Source organism: Zymoseptoria tritici, chromosome 4, assembly GCF_000219625.1.
Source record: "Zymoseptoria tritici IPO323 chromosome 4, whole genome shotgun sequence".
In the NCBI taxonomy this organism is placed as follows: domain Eukaryota; kingdom Fungi; phylum Ascomycota; class Dothideomycetes; order Mycosphaerellales; family Mycosphaerellaceae; genus Zymoseptoria; species Zymoseptoria tritici.
The window spans coordinates 2841842-2863260 of NC_018215.1; the positions used below are offsets into that span (position 1 = coordinate 2841842).

A 21419-nucleotide genomic window follows, 5' to 3' on the forward strand; every position below is an offset into this window, starting at 1 on the left:
GGACGTCGGCGTTGCTGCTCTAGAAACTCCGCGCCGATCGCTCTCAGGCGCTTTGCGAGGACGAAGTTGTTGTTGGGAGGGAATGGGAAGACGGGCGCCCATATTACGAAGCGGAGGTTTCTGTAGTAGTCCTCGGCGCATTCTTGGTAGAGTTGGCTGCAAGTTTGGATCCAGGACGAACATGGAGAAGTGTGCTTGGTCTTTGGAAGTCTGAGGTCGACGGTGATGTCCTGTGCGAGGATTCGATCATGGATCTTCTGACGGAGTTCGAGGGGAAGGTCGAGGAGATGACAATTGGGCTGTGCAATCACGGCTCTTGTGAGCAGTGGATGGTCCGGCGGGAACTCGTGCGGAATAGGTGGAATGGTTGGACGGGGATGGTTCGGCTTGGGGGGAATCCGGTAGTACTCCGACGAGTCGATGCCGGTGAGTGCGTCATGACAGGAATCGCAACTCCGAGAGGCTTCTGGCATGAGATTGTTGAGTGGATGAGATGACCTGGTGTTCTGAGGGAGAGGTTGCTGAGGCGATTCATTCATCACTGGCATGGGCTTGTCTTTCTTCGAGCGTACGGGAATGGATGATCTGAAGGAAGTCGAAGGAGTGGGTTCATTATGCGGCACGTCGCCAGGAGACCGAGTTGAGGCGCATGGGGACAATGCATCCGGCCGACGCGGCGATGGTGGCTTGCTCGACGGACCTGGTTTGGTTCTGGTCCCTGATGAACGCGGCGGACGGAGAGGATGCGAACGGGGCATGTCCAGGGCATGTCGTAGACTTGAGGAGACCGATTGAAGCCAACCTGGTATCCTGCTCTTTGGTTCGCCGCTTGGCGCTGGTCTGTTGTCCATTGCTTTTCGACGGAATCGTCTCTGGCGCAGGCGATGTTGGACAAGAGCAGAATTGATGATGGTTCGTTAGGCAATGGATGACTTTGGCTCCGTTGATTTGCGAGCTTGAGCAGATAAACACGTATGTTCGATTGCTAGGACACAAACCTTCACGCGTTCGAAAAGCGATGAAATACCGCGAATGCGCTGGAGCGAGAGAGCGGGGAAGCAAATATCGAGCAAACGGTCGACGGTAATCGACGTGCTTTCATTGTGGATGTCAAAAGAAGCAACGCTTTTGAAGCAAGTGGAAGGCGGTGTACGGACGGCTATGTTATTGGACCTTGAAAGTCGTCGCAACCAAGCACTCTCGTTGCCGGGGACATGTTTCCCAGACACGATACACGATCCGCAACCGTGTACACGGCAGCCGCAACCTACGTGAGGGCACCCGCTGTCTCGGGTCTTAGGCTCGCTAAAGCTTCACCTTCGAACACGCCGTTCACTTTGTTGTAGGTTAGAAAACTCATTTACGTTCACGACGCCGTCGAACTTCGCTAAAGCTCGTTCTTGTGGCGCCGTTCTCTCTGTCGGAAATTCTTCTGCGTACTTTTCGGATCGCAGTCGCCATGTTATTCAGAATCGGACCCAGGTTCCCAGTCCGGCCCATACCACTCTTCCATTCCATGTGGCCAAAATTCAAGAATCCACGGCCGTCTTTGTGTCGAGGGTCGACGAGGGCCATGCCACTGCTTATTTCAGCGTGCCATGCTCATATCATCCTGGGTGGCTGGCACAGAGACTCGACCATGTTGAAATACGGTGGCTGGCAATGGCTGGCTAGCTCCAAATGGTGTATATTAGGAAATCTCTCTCCTTGTTGGTAGTTAGTTCTTCAATTAATCACTTGACAAGATATCCTTTCATCAGACCACCGTCCAAGTGCGCAGTTGACCATCCCCGAGACTGTTCCATATCGCTGTAGAAGTACGCGACGCTGTGATCAACGACTCTTAATGAACGAGGCTGGAAACAAGGCATCGCCTCCGGGCACTACACCTGCCTTATTCGGGACATGGAGCGCCCGCCGCTGTTGCATCTTCGAGGATGTACTGCAACACAGCAACTCGGAGCAACACAGCAACTCGGAGCTAGACCTAGGCATGCATTCGCCATGCCGTCTACGGCGCCTTTTCTCTGCGGTATGCCAACCGCACGAAAACTACATTGTTGAGATCACAATGCTTCCCAAGAGTCATGTCGTGCCATCATGGACCACTTGGGTGTTCCATCGATTTTTACGCTCTGCCATACCAAGCACGAGTGGACATTTGAACCCTAGGACGGACCCGGACGCAGCAAATCGATATCGAGAAGACATCCCCAGAGCATGGCTTCATCTTGTCTTTCACGACGATGTCCGACCACGCCGCAAAAGTTCTTGCAACGTTATCCTGCATTGATTGTGGGGTGATTGATGGATGGATTGACCGTCTTGCCACCTGTTCCCTCAAGGTGATCCTGATTTTGCCAAGACTGGGGTCCCCTGACATTACAACTTTTGAACGCATCGGAGTAGACACGACTTTGTAGTCTCAGGTGGTATATCTATGAGGATCAGTGGGCGCAATGCCCGGTTCTCTTGGAGGGGAATGGCGTACGATGTGACATTGAGCGATGCTGGAGGGATTGTGACATCTGTTCCGCTGGGCGACGTTGTGCCGGTGGACGATGTAACGGCAGGTGATGTTCTGCCGGGGCCGGACTGTGCGGAAGAATTGTTTTCTCCCGAGGAGACCCCGCGGTACGACGAGGCTGTGCTTGATTCGATGCGTCACACGTGTTCAAAAACACCAAAAAAACCTCGCTCAGGTTTACTTGAACCCTTGAAGCCTCAGGCACCGTTTCACTTGAAGGCCCGTTATTATCATATAACTCGCTCGTTTCAGTTAGTCTATATAGCTTAAGGGCCTCCGCCCTTATAAATAAGTATCATTCTTTTTCCGCTTTTTAATCATCTGGTAGCTGAGAGCACTTAAGGCGGCTCCTTAGCCGTCTCACCGGCTAGCTCTGCCACTTAAGGGTCAGAGCTGGCCGGATGCTCGATTTATTGCCCATTTAATTAAACCAGCTTGAAACGACTCTAGTTTAAGACCTCCTTAGACCTATGGACTATACCGGACTTTCTACTTGGACTATACACCTAACTAGAAGCACCGGGTTTTCCATAGCTAGGGGTCCCATACATAGCGATTCACTCGGCGGTGCTATGTGTGCTAGATTGCCAACTCCTACTTAAACGTTAACGCAAAACTCGTTTTGCCTTAAGTTTGAGACTTAAAGCGTAGAATTACCGCACTCAAAACTAGTTACCTAAACGCTTAAAGCGCGCTATGTTTGAACACGACAATAGCTAGAGCTGCCTAGCCGCTTAAGGAACTATAAGGAGGAAGTTATAACCCTTTAAGTTACCGGAAGCAACAACAACAGCAACTTAATTCAGTTCGATTAATAACCTATCCTACTAAGACAAGATGTCCGTTACTAGCTAAGCCGAAGGAACTACAGAGCTTCCTTCCTCCTACGACTTAAACCTAACAGTCGCTAAAGGAGAAAGGCTTAAGGAAGATAGGTAAGGCTATCTAAGCCTAATTAACGAACTTAATCGCATTAAGGAACGAGGTAGCGATGCAGGGGCGGCACTATCTACTACTGCTCGTCTCTTCCCTAAAGGAGATCCTCAGACGGATCCCCTAGCTCCACTTAGAGCTAATATTACCTTCCGAACTCCCACTTAACTAAGCCGACCTACTGCTAATGTAGGCTTAGGCCCTACTCGTTTCAGCGAGCATGTAGCCGCCTTAAGGGAGATAGAGGAACATATTAATCGACTTAAAGCGGACGCTGTCCGACTTTAGGCCGAGAACGCCTGCTTGTCCTAGGAGCCTGTTCAAGCAGGATCTGCCAACAGGCCTATCCGGGGACCAAGCGAGCTAGGAGCCGTACAGTTTAAGCCATCCCTATATCGAGGAGATAACCCTGGACACGGCTTAAGTAACGACGAGGGACCAAGTCGTCCCTATCGCTACACGTCTAGAACACCAGGCAGGGATACAACTCCCCTTAATTCCTTAGATACTTCTATTAAGGCTTCCGTCCGGGCACTAGAACCATACTGGGGAGACACTCGAAACAACGCTACTAATATCTAGGTCAGGTCTATAGAGCGTTACTTAAGGTCTTAGATTGCCCTAAGATGGAGGGGTATCCGCCCATCCGAAGCTAACCTTATCGAATTAGTAGGTAGCTAGATGTAGCGTAACGCCCTTGCTTAGTAGGAGGAACAGGAAGAGACTTGTAGGCTTAAGATTATCGAGGGAACCCATACCCTTAACTTAATGCTCGGCAACCTCGTCTCCTATTTCCAAGATTATTATTACTAAGAGAAGCTCTAGAGACAATACCGAGCTCTTAAGCAAACAGGAGGTGTTATTACCTTCTATTACAAAATCCTCTCCGTAGCTCGCATGCTTAAGCTAAGGCCTAATAACTTCTCTAATGCTACTGTCTTCTTTAATAGGCTTAAGCTGTCGATTCGAGCGGAGCTTATTCGACACAAGCTTACCCCTTAAAAGGCTGGACTATAGGAGATTATAGACCAGGCTCAAGCTATCGACGCAGCTAACTAGGAGGTCGTAGATTCTTAAAGGGGCCTAAGAATAGATGCCCCTGCCTTTAAGGAAAACCGCAATACTCTTGCCAGGAAGGCTTTTAAACTAAGAAAGGTAAACAAGACTACTGTGGAGTATATTGCCGCTGCCCTTAAACACATGGCTAACGACAACAGCTCCAAGCCACCGGCTTAGGAGTATTCCTTAAAGTGCTATAACTGCGGAGTCGCCGGACACACCTGGTATCGCTGTTAGAAGAAGCTTAAGCTAGACTTACAGAAGAAGCAGGACGACTACAACAGACGCAAGGGGGGCTTAAGCAAGCCGACAAAAAAATAGATAGCGACTTAGATGCTAAGGATTCTAAGTCGTCTGTCGCGTCGCCCTTATTACTTAGGACCCCTCCTAATACTTAACTTAACTACCTTAACGCTATAGGACCAAACCTTTTAGTTACCTCTAGACGCTTAGGTTTAAGTAAGCATTCTGTTAAGGCCAAGTTCCTGTTCGACACTAGGGCTACGCGTATATACGTCTTACGAACGATCGCGGACCAGTTTCCGGAGGCTTAAGTAGCTATAGATTCCCAGACCGTAGTTCTGCCTAACGGCATAGCAATAGAGACAACCCTTAGGGTTAAGCTGCCTTACTAGCTGCGTAACTTTAAGGGGGAAATCACTACCCGAGTGCTTAATCTCGCTAATCACGAGGTAATCCTTAGCCTTAAATAGTTTAGGCAGTATTGCCCGACTATTAATTTCTTTACGAACAAGGTGTACTTATACGACAACGGTGTCAAGTATGCTATACTATGCTCTGGATACGCTCCTAACTTAAGGAGCGTTCCGGTAGATAAGGACCTCTGTTCCCTTAAGGAACTGGAGGATTTACTTAACGTTAATCCCGACATGCCCTTATATCTCTTGAACATAGATGAATACCAGGAGCGGCAACAGGAGAGGGAACGCGATCCTAAGGACGACCCTATGTCCCTTGAGGAAGACGACGTTCCTCCTCCCTTAAGTGAGGAACCTAGCTTAAGCCGCATTATCCTAGACAACAGGGATCTGTTTAGATCTTCCTTGCCTAACAAGCTACCGAAGGACCGGTTTATTGTGCATTTAATCGACACCGGGGACTACAAGCCGATTAATTAACAGCCTTACTAGCTGTCTTATGCCTAATCGCTTAAACAGGAGTCTTAAATCGAGGAACTCTAGAAGCGTAGGTTAATTAACAAATCCTAATCGGCTTAGGGAAGCCCTGTATTACTTGTACCTAAGCTAGGAGGGAAATGGCGAATGTGCGTTAATTTCAGGGCTCTAAACAACGCCACCGTTAAGGATCGATTCCCCCTGCCTCGGATTTCCGACTGCTTAGATGCATTTTATAGTTTAAGGTACTTTACTAAGATTAACTTAACCTCCGGGTTCTGGCAATTAAAAGTAAAGGAAGAGGACTAGCACAAGACAGCATTTAACACTCGCTAGGGCAAATACTACTTTAAGGTAATGCCTTTTAGCTTATACAATGCACTAGTAAGCTTCTAGAGCTTGATGAACGAAGCCCTAAGAAAGCACCTTTACAAGATGTATATAGTTTACTTAGACGACATCGTGATCTTCTCCGAGACCTTGGAAGAGCACGAAGTCCACTTAAAGGAAGTCCTGGATATCCTGCGATCACAAGAGCTATATTGCTCCCCTAAGAAATGCTATATTAGGGTTAAGGAATTCGACTTCTGTAGGCACCGAGTAAGCTACAATTAAGTCAGGCCTATAGAAGACAAGATCTCTATTATTAGAGACTAGCCACAGCCGACTAACGCTTAAGAAGTGCGGTAGTTTATTAGGCTAGCTTCCTTCTACCGCAAGTACGTTAGAAACTTTGCTAGGCACGCTGCTCCACTATTAGACCTCCTTAAGGAAGATGACTTGCTACTGCGTGCTAAGAAGAAGCGCCCTATTAAGTAGACTGCCTAGTGCACTATCGCTTTTGCGAAGCTTAAGGAAGCCCTATGCAGCGAGCTAGTGCTAATTATGCCAGACACTAAGAAGCCCTTTATTATTAAAACGGATGCAAGTAAGTAGGCGCTTAGTGCAGTCCTGCATTAAGCTAACTCTAATAGGAAATTGCATCCGGTAGCTTTCGAGGGCCGCAAGCTGCAAGGGGCAGAACTAAACTATCTAGTGCACGAGAAGGAGCTCCTTACTATTAAGGAAGCCCTTCGAAAATAGAACTACTACATCGACAATAGGACTAAGACTTAAGTAATTACGGATCACTACAGCCTACAGTACCTAAAAACCTCGAAGACTCTAACTAAGCGGCTTGCACGCTAGATTAAGGAGTTTTAAGCTTACAACATCGACATCCGCTACCGCAAGGGGAGTAAGGCCATAGTCCCTAATGCCCTCTCCCGCCGGCCGGACTTAATAGAAGGTACCCTAGCCAACATGGCCGGGGAGGGTTCTACATAGCCTAGGGATTAATTACTTGAACCCGCGGACTTCTTGACCGCTTTGCCTTACTCCTTTAAGGAGAACGCTACAAGGGGGACGATTATACGAGGATTCTCCGAGCGTAAGGTAGTTAATAGAGTAATCTATTTCAAAACTACAGGGGAGATGCCCGAGAACAAGAAGCTGAGCCGCTTAATTAAAAAGAAGGTGTCAGATCTTGTCCTTAAGGACGACCTCCTGTATTATCGCGAGGCTGATAGAAGCCTTGTACCCTACGTAGATCCGGAATTCCGGTAGGACTTCCTTAAGCGCTGCTATAATAACTACGGGTACTTCGCACTGCCCGGCGTCTGCAGCATTCTTCGAGCGAGGGGCTAGTGGTAGTTACTTAAACAGGATGTTTATGACTACGCTTCCACTTGCCCTTAGTGTTAAGCCACAAAGAAGAAGTCCCGGAGTCCCCTGTAGGAGCCGCGCTTCTACCAAGCTAATTCTAAGCTTAAGCTATTTAAGCGCTAGGCGATTAATGTTGTCGGTCTAATGCTTATTACACTTAATAGTAACAAGTACATTATTACAGCCGTGGATTATGCTACTAGTTAGCCGGTTGCAAGGGCTACCTCGAATTAAGAAACTAAGACGGTCGCTCGTTTTGTTTAAGAAGAGATCTATGCGAACTTTGGACCCCTAAGGGAAGTCCTTAGTAACAATAGATCCAACTTTATAAGCAAGGCGTTTGATATCCTTATAGATACCCTTTAAGCTAACTATAGGCTAACGACGCCCTACTATCCTCGCACGAACGGGAAGGTTGAGGCCTTAAACGGTGTTCTCGGCCGGATCCTCTCTAAGATGTGCTATAGTAAAAACGTGCACGCTTAGGACTTGTACCTTCCTAAGGCGCTGTATTTAAGCCGAATCCGGGCCTAGTCCGGTTGTAGATACAGCCCCTTCTTCCTCTTGTTCGGCCAGCAACCCCGAATACTTGAGGATTATCCGTACCTACGTCCGATGCAGCTTAAGCCCGAGGATCCTAAATCCAGGCATTAAGTAATGCAGAACGCCAGGACGATTGCCGCAGAAAAGCTGCTTGCGAAAGCAGTAAGAGCCGGCGCTATCAGTAGACACACCTTTAAGGAAACTAATAGCAAGTTTATCGAGGGAGACTTTGTTCTTGTCTCAAATAAGACTAAGACGAAGCTCTAGCCGACCTTCGTAGGTCCCTTTAAGGTAATTAAGCGAAGCTGGCTTAGTACGTATACCTTGGAGTCCCACGACGGGTCTGTAGTTAAGCATTAAGTGCATAGTAATCGCCTGATCCGCGCCAACTGCACCAGTTTTAGGGACTGGCAGAAGCGCTGTGGACAGGAGATTTCACTTAAGGCCGCTGGCCAGGAGTTTAAGGACTCCTTGCGTAATGATCTTACACTTGATCCACGCTTGAGTTTCTCCACTCTAGCGACTATCCCCAAGCAGAAGTGGGACAGATGAGATCCGAAGGAAGCATAGAGATGTTTCACGCGCGAATCGAGACAATGCCAAGGAGGTAGAGAAACTTGAGGCTACTCTCGAAAAGAAACGTCTTAGGGAGCTAAAGAAGTCAGCACCCTCAAGTCAGCCGGTTATGCATCCGGTAAATGCAGCAGCAACATTAAGGGAAGACGCTTAAGTTAACCCTGTTGCAGCAACTGTTCCTGTCCCTATAGAGCCTGTTGTAGAAGAAACGGAAGAGGAACTACTTATAATCCCTTCCGAGCTCTAGGAGACTCTACTTAAACCCTAAGGGGAGTCGGGTAATAACGAGGACACTATTGTAGTTGTTCCCCGTTAACGACCACCCTAGAACACAAGGGAAGCTCCTCGTAATCCTGCGGTGCAGCCACGAAGGAAGCTAACCTTCAAGTCCAAACGAAAGGTTAATGCGAGGGCCTAAGTTTAATAGATCCCCTGGAGGGTTTTCATTTTATGTTTTTATACTTGAGGCCAGTCCTTAAGTGCTATTATACATTTATTTCGCGCTAGCTTTCTAGCGTCGTATCGCATTGCATCGCATGCACAGCCCAGCAAATAAGGGGGCTTAGAAAAAAGAAAAACAAGAAAAACAACGCTTTTGGTGCTCCTGCTTGAGCCCACGAATCTTCCACCGATCCTACTTGGACCCGAATTAACCCTTCTTAGCCTGCTCCCTCTTGGCATCTTCTTCCTTCTTGGTAATAAGCTGCGTCTTAAGGGCTGACATTACCGCCTGCAAGTGCAGCATCTAAGGAGTAATGCCTTAATTAGCCCTAAGACGCACTTAAGCCCGCGAGAGAGCCATCTAGACGACTTAATACACGGAGTAGCGCTTGTTAAAGCGGTTGCGGTAGAGCTACTCGATGTGCTCCGTGTACACGCGCGTACGTTAGCTTCCTTAAGGAACTGTTAGGCCCTCTGCGCCGTATGCCTAACGCCTATTGTCAGCCCGAGGAGCCGTGCCAAAAAACAGGTTCCCCTAGGTAGCGAAACCGCTTAAGGGGAGCACTAGCTCGTGTACAAGGCGGCTAGAGAAGGTTGGAATTAGGTCGTAATTATTAGTTAAGCCGGTCCGTGCTAGTATTAAGGTCTGATTAATGGCGTATAAGAGCCTCTCTCCTTCGTACATCAGATCCACGAAATCCTCCGCCGCATTATAGAACGGTGGGCTTAGAGATTGACGAGCTGGAGCTAGTGCGTTTCGAACCGGAGCTTAAACAGGAGCGGGCATAGTGCTCGGCCGAGGAGGCGGGCCCCGACGAGTACTTAAACTAGGGGGCCCTGGCGCTGGAGTGCCTTAACGATTGCCTGTCGGGAAGAGGGCGGGGCCAGGCCTAGAGGAGCCTTGTTGCCCTATGCGGAAGAGTAGAGGTGCGTTGGCCGGACGGGTCGTACGCCCAGCTTAAGGGTTGTCGCGGCGATACATGTTATCTATAGTTATAGGCATTCCTTAGGCGTAGTTCTTAGGAAGCTAGAAGGACAAAGGCCTAGCACCCGGAGACCCACCGAACCCCCTTAAAGGATCTAAGTAAGGACGCTCTGGCCGCGAAGGAGTAGTGTCCATCTCCTTACGAGCAGACAAAGGACCCCTTAAGTTAGGAGAACGAGCTGCGACAGCTATCAAGTTAATGTCCTCTATGTCGGCGATATTCGTCTAACTAGTAAGGAATAAGTTGAGCAGCTGCGTAACTCTACCGGATCCAGAATCGAAAGGTCTAGGGCTAGAAGGCGTCGGGCTTAAGGGCACTTGGATAGGCTCTTCTAGGAGCGGAATTAAGACTTCCTCCTTAAAGTCCACCTACTCGTCCTCCGCATCGTCATTACCTTCCTTAGCCTTCGGGTTCCTCTTCTTAGTCCTAGTCTTTCCCTAGAGTTTAGAATCTCCAACCGAACAGCGATCGTAGTAGTTAGTGTAGCTATAGTTAGCATAGCAGCTAAAGCAGCCTCTACTACTACGGCATAACTTAAAGGGACCAGCCTTGCGCTTGCCGGACTCGCAGCTACAGTTGCCTTCTTAAGGGCTGCTACCGAGAGCTTAAGTAAAAAGAGAGACTAGACGCTATTACTTGCAGGCCCTAATAAGGTAACCGTCCGATTTACGCTAGTCTAAGCTGCGCAGATCGCCCAGCTTAAACGCTTAAAGTCTATCGATTAAGGCATTAAGTTAGGAAATCGTAAAGGCAGCTAGAAATTGCCGAAGGTACTTAATAGGCGCATTCGACACTATAATCAGACAATACATCACTTCCCTTATCTATACGTCCGTAACCGCGATGCGATTAGAGGCTAGGCTAGGAGTAAGGAGAGCTTTAAGTCGAGCGCCGACAGAGGCGTGCATAGCAGTGCTATTAATGTTTCCTTAAGGGTCGAAGCGATCTAGCTTAGGGTACAAGCTACGAAGATCCGGAGAGCGGTTAAGGACGTTGCGAGGCATCGTAGGGTCCCAACCTTGTGCGGCAGTGCGACTCCTTAAGCTACGGCCCTAGTTCGCTAGTTAAGGGTTGCGCTAAGGGATTTCGTAATTGTTGCTTGTAGGAGCCCGTGTGCCTAGTAGCTTAGACCTAAGGCTTAAGGCAGACATGTTAAGCCCATCTCGATAAGCATCGTATGCCGACTTGTGACCGGTAGCTTGCTTATACCCGAATTTAGTGTACTCTATGCGGTCACGCCGAGACATAACATTAGGCTGGACGTAGAGTTTCCTTAAAGCGAACTTGTCTATTAATTCTTAGGTGGCAGCAGCTCGTAACGGCTGCTTCTTGCTGCTTAAGACCGAGCCGAATGCTTAAGTTAACATCCTTACATCCAAGTATCCGCGCTTAACTATCTTAATAGCACTTTAAACAGCCTTCGCAGGAGGGAACTTAGGGGCTAGTTTGCGAGGAGATCGGCGGAGCTACTTGTCGACCTTGTCGTCCTTGCTCTTGTCGTCTTTCTTGCGCTTGTCTTCGTCACCCTTCGCTATAGCGACTGTTGCTTAAGGTGTGTTATAAGGTTGTAAGGTGTAGTAATCGTAGACTGTGTAAAGGTCTAAGGAAAAGGGAAGGAAAGGGTTGCGGAAGTTAATAAAAGAGAGAGGGTTTGAAAAGAAGAACGCAGTCGCTTTTGTGCCCTTAAAGGGGCGACCTACTAGTAAATTCGACTACGTGCTAGCAGTTACTAGCTTAAGGCTTGTGATAGTACGTGAATTGGATTATTCACCTGCTGGAATCAGCTGGACTTGCACTTAAGCCCTTACCTTCCGAGCAATCACGGACCTCCTAGATTACGCTCGTTTATTCGAGATTACGCACACCTACTTAAGAGCATTGGCATATGACCTGAGCCTTCAATTAAGGTTGTCACGAACGCTTAAGGTCACGCATTCACCAAAGGGGAGGATGTTCAAAAACACCAAAAAAACCTCGCTTAGGTTTACTTAAACCCTTGAAGCCTTAGGCACCGTTTCACTTGAAGGCCCTTCATTATCATATAACTCGCTCGTTTTAGTTAGTCTATATAGCTTGAGGGCCTCCGCCCTCATAAATGAGTATCATTCTTTTTCCGCTTTTTGATCACACGCTGTATATCCGCTGATTCTCTGGCGGTGCTTCACTTCTGCAACACGAGGCAACACACAGCAGCTTGTTGTAAAAGGTGCCACGAGAGTGATAGTAGCAGTATACATCACTTCGGAACAGGGTCGATTCGATACTGTCTTGGAAGGAGGGAATTCTACGTAAACTTATTATACCGTCGAGTTCCTCCTCCCCCTTTCTTCGCCAGAAGGTAGGGATCATACGGGCTCAACCTGGCTCAAACGAGATTAAAAGGCCTCAGTAGGGGTGTATGTGCCGCTGAGGCAGGGGATCAGATGCGGATTGTCGGCATTCGACGGAGGCATGCCATGTGATCTGCACGGCGTGATGTCGATCAAGGCGAGGAACCCCAGACGAGGACTTGCATCGAGATTTTGACGGGCAAGGATCGATGGAGTTACAGCATGACGCATCGGAGTAGCCGCCGTTCCAGCCTTGTCTAAGGTTACGTGGCCTGTTAACAAGGAAGCAGACCAATCGAGTGATTCGAGCCCTTGGTATAGTTCTACCCTTGACATTGCAAAGAGCGGTGGCTACTCCGATGCGTTCACACGCTATGTTCTAATGCTCAAATGAAATTCGGAGTAGACTTACCTCGTATCATCAGCACGTGGGGATTTGCCAGAACAGGGATCGAGAACCTCAACCTTGACACCCGGCCATTCTATTGTTCTCGGGCCAGCTTTCATGGGTGGTTTGACCAATGCGTTCCTCACGAGCCGCGGCTCACGCTACGCAGGAGCACGCCTGTCGGGTCGACGAATTAGTGTCTTTGCTGCCTCTATAAAGTAAGCCTTCGCAGCCATCTTTCCTCTTCCCTTTCATCACACCGGCCCTTCTTCAAGACTGTTTCGGCTACCCCGAACGCCCCTCCAGACTCTATCGACCACTTCCCTCCTACGCGACCGACTATGAAGCTCATATATCTTCTCATCGCCTCCTTCGCTACTGCTACGTATGCCTGCGCAGCCTTCAATGTTTGCATTTGCCGCGACAACAACTCCGGCAAAAAATGCACCTGCGAATCCGATGATTATAACAAGTGTGCCTGCCCCGATGGCAAAACCGTCGTCGGCTGCAAATTTTGGCCTTACCACGCTTGCCATGGATGCCCCTAGGAAGCAGGCTCTGGCTGAGTCGACGCGACTTTACACTTGCATTTCCGCAAAACGCAGTAGGTCTACCCTGATCCCATCTCGACAGAACGACAGAGTGTCCTTTGACGTTTCCTCTGCAAAGTTTCCGGAATTGTTCACAGACAATCGTACCGACCGTCGCTCCACCAGGCTCGTGCACCCCACTCGCTGCGCCAGCAGTAGCCTCACCGACCATCGCATCGACTTCAATCGCACCGACTTCCATCGCACCGACTTCCATCGCACCGTCAATCGCTCCACCACCTCGTTCTTCACCATCGATCATGTCCACGCTGTCGCTTCGGCCACCTGTCCTGCTCTCGATTGCTCGACCTGTACCGGTCGTATCGATCCAGTTCCTTCTTGGGCGTGTTTTCCTCCTGCTCCTCGACAAGTACCATGTCCGTTGTATATAGCAACAATACCACGAGGACGTGGTGAATGGAGGAGGGGCCATGTGTAACGGCCCAGCTTGATTGCTGCCTCAGCTCTTTAATATAAAGGACCTTTTTCCTTGGACTCTATCGAACTTCTTCAGTCTTGAACGTGTCTCTTATTCGGGCCGTATTTGTGGTATCGCGCAAACCGTGTTGGCGAATAGCATTCCGGTCACGGAGATGGACGGACTCGAACGTGAGATGATCAACATGTCGCTGCTTCTCGCCACGCTTCCCGAAGAGTCATATCGTGCCATCATTCATCACTTGAATTTGTCATTGGTCCACGCACTCTTCTCGACCGATCACGACTTGCAGACGCGGTCGCGCTCCGCGTGAGGCAACACGAAAGTATCGACTGGAGTCGTTCGTTCTCGATTACTTCAGGCACCCATGAAATCGCCGGACTCTCGCTGCCGCTTTTCGCCGTTGGTGTCGTTGCTCCCAGACCTCCGTGCTAGGAAGAACTGCCGGTGAATCGTACGGTACCTAAGTTGTGGCCGCCGGCCTTGGTTCTGTTGTTATCGTCAGAGACACGGAGGAAGTTGGAGACTTCGTCGGGCAGTCTCAGCGTTAAGCCAGGATCCAGGATATTCCTCTCCTTATCACGCCTGAAGCTAGGTTCTCCGCACCTTGCGTCATTGGACTGGCAAGTCAACGTGTCTTTGTGACGGCTTTTGGGCGCTGCTTCTCCCGAACACACCCACCCAACTCACCATCTCTCCTACGTTGCAAAGCGAACCGTACAGCAGCACACCTTCCCTCAGCCAACGCAACTTCCGCTCAAAGCATGGAGATCAATGGAAACAAACCTGCGAGCCTTGATACGCTTCCCGAAGAACTGTGTTGCGAAATTGTTGGGCATCTGAACATGCCATCGATCATCGCACTTTCCCAAACGAGCAATTTCTTTCGTCGAGTCGCAAACCCGCGGGACAGCACTCGCAGAACTCTGCTTGAGAGCTTTTTGCGCGAAGCACAAGGATTCAAACGTTGGCAAGGGAAAGGCTTAGCTTGTTTCTCGTGTCAGAAAGTACTGCACGAGGAACAGTTTGCCACGCCTCATACGAGAGGACCCCGCGGACGATTTGGATTTCGTCAACACAAGCGATTTTGCATGGCATGTGGACTCAACAACGGCTTGTACTCGCCTGGGAGTCAGGTCACAACGATGACAACACCTGGTGATTGCTCCCACAGGAAGTGCCGTCAGTGTGGGCGACTTCGTGGAACCGCTTGTTGGAGATGCTCGTTCTGCGACGAATGTGCTCAACTGCAGCAGGGTCAGACCTTGGGATACTCTAGAGAGAACTGCTACAGGGACTTCGGACATATGAACCCGTACGCCGAGGATGATAACTCGGACGCAGCAAATCGATATCGAGAAGAACACCCAAGAGCATGAACCGAATACGGCCAACCCCAGCTGCACATTCATCGGCTTCCTCTTGTCTTTCATGATCTCGCCACGAATCCACGAGTTTCCGGCCGGCAGGCGATTTGCTTGAGAAATGAACACCCGAACCGCATAGATCTCTGTCGATGATGAGCATACAATTTGCTCTGTCGCAGCGAGGAACCGCAGGCGCGACATGCAAAGAGACAACAACTGAATCCTAATGAACGAGCCGGCGTTCTGAATACCGTGCCAGAGTGTGGGGCCACATCGGCTGTGGTAGCATCGAAGTCAACCTTCTGGGAATGACTCACAGAGAATCAGCCACTTGCCCTCCCATGGGGTTTTCGCACTCGCAAACTCCAGCTTCTTTTTCCTTCACCCGTACATCACCGAGTCCAAGATGACAAGCACCGACAGGGCTGCGACCACACTCACAACTCTCCCGGAAGAGTTGTGCCTGGATATCGTCGAGCACCTGGACATGGCGTCTGTGTTTGCCCTTGTCCAAACCAACCGCTTCTTTCACAGACTGGCAGAACCCCACAATTTGACACAACCGTGGCTTCTAGACGACTTTCTGTGCGAGCAGCAATGGGCTGATAGGTGGTTTCGGGATGGATACGCTTGCTTCACTTGCAAGAAAGTCCTGGACGTATCACACTTTGACTTCTGCCAGACGGACGGCGATCGAGACAAAGAAGAAGGCATGGACGAGGAGCTGCGATTCTGCCTACCGTGCGGCGTTGGGCAAGGCGAATATCCACCTGGAAGGGAGATCTACCTAGGCCGTCGCGTGCGCTGGTTCTGTGCAGGATGCAAGAAACTCCGAGAGGGCAAGTACTGCACAACATGCAGGCTTTGCGAGACCTGTGTCCTGAAGCGTGGGGAGCATGGTTGCGAGGAGTGTGATAGAAAACCTCACGAGCGCATTGTGTGTGCAGGATGCAAGAAACTCCGAGGGGGCAAGTACTGCACGAGATGTGTACTTTGCGAGAACTGTGATCTGAAGCGTCGGAAGCATGGCTGCGAGGAGTGTGAAGGGAAACCTCACGATCCGCTTCACCGCTGGACGATCGATGATTGCCAAGGAGAAAAGGGGCATACAGTTGTTCAAACGCGGCATCCGCTGGAAGAATATTCGGACCTAGATCCCTGGCACTGGTGTAAATACATGGGGCTTTCAAGTCTTGCTAGGCTGGAGTTACAGATGGCAGAGTTGGAATTGGATGCGAAAGATGCGGCCGCTCGCACTGCGGCCCAGTGAGATAGCCTACACGACAACTGGTCAAGCGTACGTACCGCATTTCTCGATGTCTTCGGCTTTCGCATCCAGCACGGTTCTTCAAAAGAGCTTTTGAGAGTAGCGGTGCTGGGCCCCATCGTCCGAGTAAGCTACCATGGTAGTGGAACATAAGGAAATCACGATTCCGCTCTGGACCAACGACACTGGAGCTCTACGTAATCATTACGGTCTTCCCAAGAGCCCGTCGCCGTGTAGATCTAAACGGCTCCACTTGACCACACTGCCTATAAGTAGGTCGAAATTCTCCCGGCTCAGACGTGGTCTCTTCTTGATTTCTTACATTACCCACACCGACACGAGTAACGCAGATATGACCGACGATATACAGGCAGCACCATGCTTTTCGTCTCTCCCCGAGGAGCTTTCCGTCCAGATTATCGATCATCTAGACATGCCATCGACTATCGCACTTCACCAGACCAGCCGGCTTTTCCGCAGGTTGTCAGATCCCTATGACAATGCCTGGCAGCATCAACTGGCGGAATTCCTGCTGGAAGCTCAGAACTTCGATCGCTGGCGGCGAGATGGTTTCGCATGCTTCACCTGCCGGAAAGTGGTTCACAAGCGGCACTTTTCCATCAGTCAGACGAAGGGCAAACGTGGTAAAATGGCAATTCAGCAACAGAGTCGTTTTTGTGTACCATGTGGCATTTCGAAGAGCTTGTTCAGTCCTGGCAGCCAAGTGGTACAGGAAGCTGGCACGCGAATAGTCTGCCGGAGTTGCAGGAAGCTCCGTGGCGGCAGTTACTGCAGGCAGTGTATGCATTGCGAGGTCTGCAACCAACCATACCTGGGCCGTGGCGTTTACGACCCGCAGCCCTGGTCGGTCGACGACTGCAGAAATCATCATGGCCATGTGGTTGTGGACAGCGGGCTGCCGCTCGAGGCCACACTGGACACAAGCCTTCCCGATCTGCCTGATGTGTCGAGCTTAAATTTGGACGTGAATGGCGCTACAGACGTTTCAGATGCGGACGAGTCGGATGTCAGCTCAGATCACAGTCGACGGGACGCAAGCTCTTGTGAGATCGGACGAAAGACTGGAGATACGCGCTCGCTTGCAAGATCTGGACGTATCACAGCACCAACGATGTCTGTTACTGTCAAGGTCTGGATCCGCGAATCTACTTGACGCTGTTCTCGGATGCTGCCACAAGTTCCTCGTCCAATGCGGCGTGCTTGTCTCCTACCTGCGGGACGTGATCTCGCACGACTAGCCAAGTGGGAACGACCGCGAGCACTGTCGATGGTCAGCTGGAAATTTACGGACTGGTCCAAGATTTCTTGCACCCACCGAGCAATCCGGTGTTGATTCCCATTGGGACCCGGCCTCCTTTCCAGTTCTGGGTGTTGATACCGTATGAGATTGCCTGCGCAAAGCTTTCTTGACCTCTCAGGATGCCAGAGAAGCGAGCCATCTCGGAGATATTGTCAGTGCTAGTCGAGAGCAGATAGTATAGCCAGTTTTGCAAAGCTTGTTGGCTGAATTGCCACAAGATCACAACGAAGAAGCCTTTGACAAAGCCGGCATCGGCCCAGTCGTAGACAGGCTCGGTACGAGTGACTAAAGCATGGCAGTCAGTGACCGCAATGAGTACGTATAATCGAGAAGGACCTACACTGCTCTTGAACGACCCAGGCATAAGTCCATGCCACAACATGAAGGAAGACGACGTAGAAGAAACCGTACTCGATCCTTCGCTTCACCGACAAGCCTTTGTAGTCCAGAAGGGTCGAAATGATTTGCGAGGAAACCAGAGCACCGAGGTAGCTGGTCAGCCCGATCAAGGCTCTGGCGCGCACACCGAAATAGTACACGGTGAAGTTGCCGTTGTACTGATTGAAGTACGCAGCCCAGAAGATCGGTAGCAGAAGGAGGATGTTCTTTCGCATGCAGACATTCTTGAGCGCCACAAATTCCGCTTTGAAGCTTTTCTCTGCGCGCACGATCACTTTGCTGCCGTCTGCACGCTGAACTTTCTCTGGCGGCGTGAGAAGCAGAGCTATGGGTGCCGCCAGACACTGCAGAGCAGTGAATACCAAATACGTCTGATACCCGACCTTTCCCTTCTTCTTGGCCTCGGCATCGTTGTTCAGTGCCAGTACGATGATACCTCCCAGAAGCGGCCCACTCGTGCGGAACCACAACCAGATGTTCATGTATCTCCCACGTTTGCTTGGCTCCGGATATCCGAGTGCGACGGTCCCTTCACTCGCCCAGAAGAGGCCGGCGGAGATGCCGCAAGTCGCTGCTCCGACCAAGACCAGCCATTCGTTGCCAAATCGATTGTTGCAGTACAGGCCAGCACTGTAGATGGGGTACCCGATTGCTCCGATGAAGAGTGTCCAAGAGAGTCCGATACGATTCGCCACAGGTCCGCCAAAGAGACAAAGGAATCCCATCAGTCCAAACACTAGAGCGTTGGCGGCGTTGACCAGGTATGGTGATTGTGCGCCGCCTGCACCCAGACTGTTCATGGCGTTCCAAAGGCCGGGAGCAAGAAATCCTACCCCACCGATCACGAAAGCATTGAAGAGGGTCGTTTTGTACCATGTCCGCTTGATCGGGCCCGGCTCGCTTGTTGGAAGCGACACCTCGGTAATCGACGCAGCTTTTGAGATGGGGACGGATTCGGCCATGGCGAAGGAGACGAGGCGTTGGAACAAAGTGTGAAGGTTTGGCCAACCCTGCTATGGGCGGGAGGCCTCTCCTATATCTTCTTCCGCTTCATCGATCAACGGCAGGGTTGGAGCAACTTGTTGCATACCAGTGTTGAAATTTCGCATAAAAGTGGACCTTGGAGTTGCGAATTCTGGAGTCGAAATGTCGCCATCAAATCCTTCGCGGTCACGGGTGAATCCACGGATCTACTTCGCGCAATGTCAAGCATCAAATCTGCGGCAAATGTCATTCCCGGCCGAGCATGCAAGATGAGAAGTGCTGAAGACATAAGATGCTCGAGGTTGAACGACATACGAGTTCACCCATTCCATTCTTGTCCATATGTAATCTATTCTGATCGTGCTATGCGTCAACGTCAACCTCTTCCTTCGCCTCTGCGTTTGACCAACTCGCACCCTTCTTCCGCGTCCGTCTAGTAACCAATCATCACATCGCGGTAGTCCTCCCTGCCAGTCTTCAACGGCTGATCCGTGGACCATGTACCATCGGCGCCTCCACCACCCGGTGTCATACCAGCAGGAACTTCAGCGGAGAAGCAGCCTAGGAGGATCGCAATGATACTCACACCAAATGGCAAGCATTTCTCTCTGGCTTCGTTGACAAGCCCGGTTTTCGCAACGCAGGTGAACGGCTTGGTACCGAAAGGCATGAAGTTGTCGTTCCGGAAATTGGTGTCGTTGACTTTGTCCGCCCATCGGCTCGGGTTGAAGAACAGAGCGTCGTTGCCCCAAGCCGCCGCGCTCCGATGAAGGCCCTCGATGTCTGCGGCCGCCTCGAATTCCTCATCCTCGGCGACCTTGAACGTGCGATAAATTCGTCGGGTTGGTGGATAGAGGCGGAGCGTCTCTTCAACTATCATGCACGTCGATACTTTGCCGTAATCTGTGTGGACTTTGTCCAGCTGAGCCAGAGTAGGATTGAGAGCGAAGTCTTCCAGCGCATGACGCCAGTTTGCACTGTCTCGCTCGTTCGCTCTGTACATCACCTCCAGGAAGCCGCGAAGTACGACTCGCCACAGTGTCTCGTAACCAGGCAGGATGAAATTGAGCGGATTGTGAGTGTCATCGAGACCATCCCATGTCGGCGCAATGGCTTTCAGGGCGCTCTTGAGTTTGGGTTGATTGGCGAACTCGGTCTCTTTCTCTAAGCCTTCTTTTGAGTCGAGCCACTGTCGGTTGATCTCTTTCGCGAGAGTTTGGAGCTCGCCGTCAACGTCAGAGCGGGAAGAATCGAACCCGCAGAGGGGTCCCAGAATCGACTTCATAGTGACGATCTGCATGAGATTGAACAGGTTGCTTTTGGCTTGAGTCTGGAGCGGGACAGAGTGCTTGACGACTTGTAGCACTGTTTGGCTGAGTTCCTTCCATTCCGGACCACGTAGGCGGATGAGGCGAGTCGCCTCCAATCTGAAAGTCGTACAGCGCTGCGGCTCGGCTGTGGTGAAGCAGTTGTTGATTCCAAAAGCATGGACCAGGCGTTTGTTCGGTTTTGCTCTGGACTCGAAGGGTGGGATCAGGTTCTTGAGCTGTGCTTCGCTTCCAGGTCGCTGAACGACTTTGGCTTGGATGATGTTCCGGCATCCTGCCGAGTCGGTGAGTTTGACTTTGTCTTGACGGAGGCTGAGCTGTAACCATGCCTGAATTCCGCGACAGATCCACACAACACCCTCCGAAGTCCTTGCAAACACCTGCCCGCTTGCACGGATGAAGAACTTAATGACTTGAATCATCGTAAAGTAGCGGAACGGAAGACCAGTGATCACGAGAATGGTGGGTGGGAAGCCTACTTTGGCGACGAGCTCCAGACATTTTGAAGCGCTTGTGATTGCTGCGTCGACAAAGATGGCGGCCTCGCGGCTTCTACGTCGTGTTTTCCTTCGCGCAAGCGAGACATGTGGATGTTCCTAGCGCTGCACCGATGCGTCTTTATGAAGCGCAAACGAGCAGGGAGTTCTTCGTACGCCGCGCGTGTTGCGGAAGTGCTCTATGTCGACGTTTCTAGAGTCGTGTCGATACGTCTCTGTCGAGCGGAAACGAGCCGGAAGTTCTTCGCACGCCGTCGTATTGTCCGTTCGGACAAGCATAGGTAATAAGGCGGGTCTAGCTCTTATCGTAAGACGCCTAAATTCGATCGAAGGAGGTAAAGAAGAGAAATAAATATAAAACCTATAGGCACTCCTAGGTTAGGCTTAGGCTTTTACGCGGGGTAGCGTTAGCTAACTAGTAGCGCCGTTATATTAAGCTCGTACGGCGCTACTAATTAGCTAGAATCTATAACTACGATAACGATAATAATTATACTACGTACCTACCTATTAGGATTACCTCTTAATAAGATAGGGGGAGACTAAAGTAGAGAAGTATTAAATAAGGGTTTTAGAAGGTAATAACTTAATTTATTAAAGGAGG

The 21419-nt window shown here is 50.4% G+C and overlaps 3 protein-coding genes across 3 annotated transcripts; 1 reads left to right on the plus strand and 2 right to left on the minus strand.

Moving 5' to 3' along the window:
• Positions 1-15425: 15425 nt before the first annotated feature.
• On the plus strand, positions 15426-16173 carry MYCGRDRAFT_92924 (uncharacterized protein; the record flags this gene model as incomplete). The annotated part of the gene is made up of 2 exons (XM_003853145.1): positions 15426-15958; positions 16035-16173. The coding sequence occupies 2 exons, from the start codon at positions 15426-15428 to the stop codon at positions 16171-16173; spliced, it is 672 nt and encodes a 223-aa protein (XP_003853193.1).
• Positions 16174-17452: 1279 nt separating this feature from the next.
• On the minus strand, positions 17453-18968 carry MYCGRDRAFT_71669 (uncharacterized protein; the record flags this gene model as incomplete). Its single annotated transcript, XM_003853147.1, has 3 exons — positions 17453-17568; positions 17623-17892; positions 17948-18968. 3 exons carry the CDS (start codon positions 18966-18968, stop codon positions 17453-17455), a joined length of 1407 nt encoding a protein of 468 aa, XP_003853195.1.
• A 455-nt stretch (positions 18969-19423) lies between these two features.
• CYP-68 (putative P450 monooxygenase) lies at positions 19424-20740 on the minus strand (the record flags this gene model as incomplete). The annotated part of the gene is made up of 1 exon (XM_003853146.1): positions 19424-20740. The coding sequence occupies one exon, from the start codon at positions 20738-20740 to the stop codon at positions 19424-19426; it is 1317 nt and encodes a 438-aa protein (XP_003853194.1).
• Between the last annotated feature and the right edge of the window lie 679 nt (positions 20741-21419).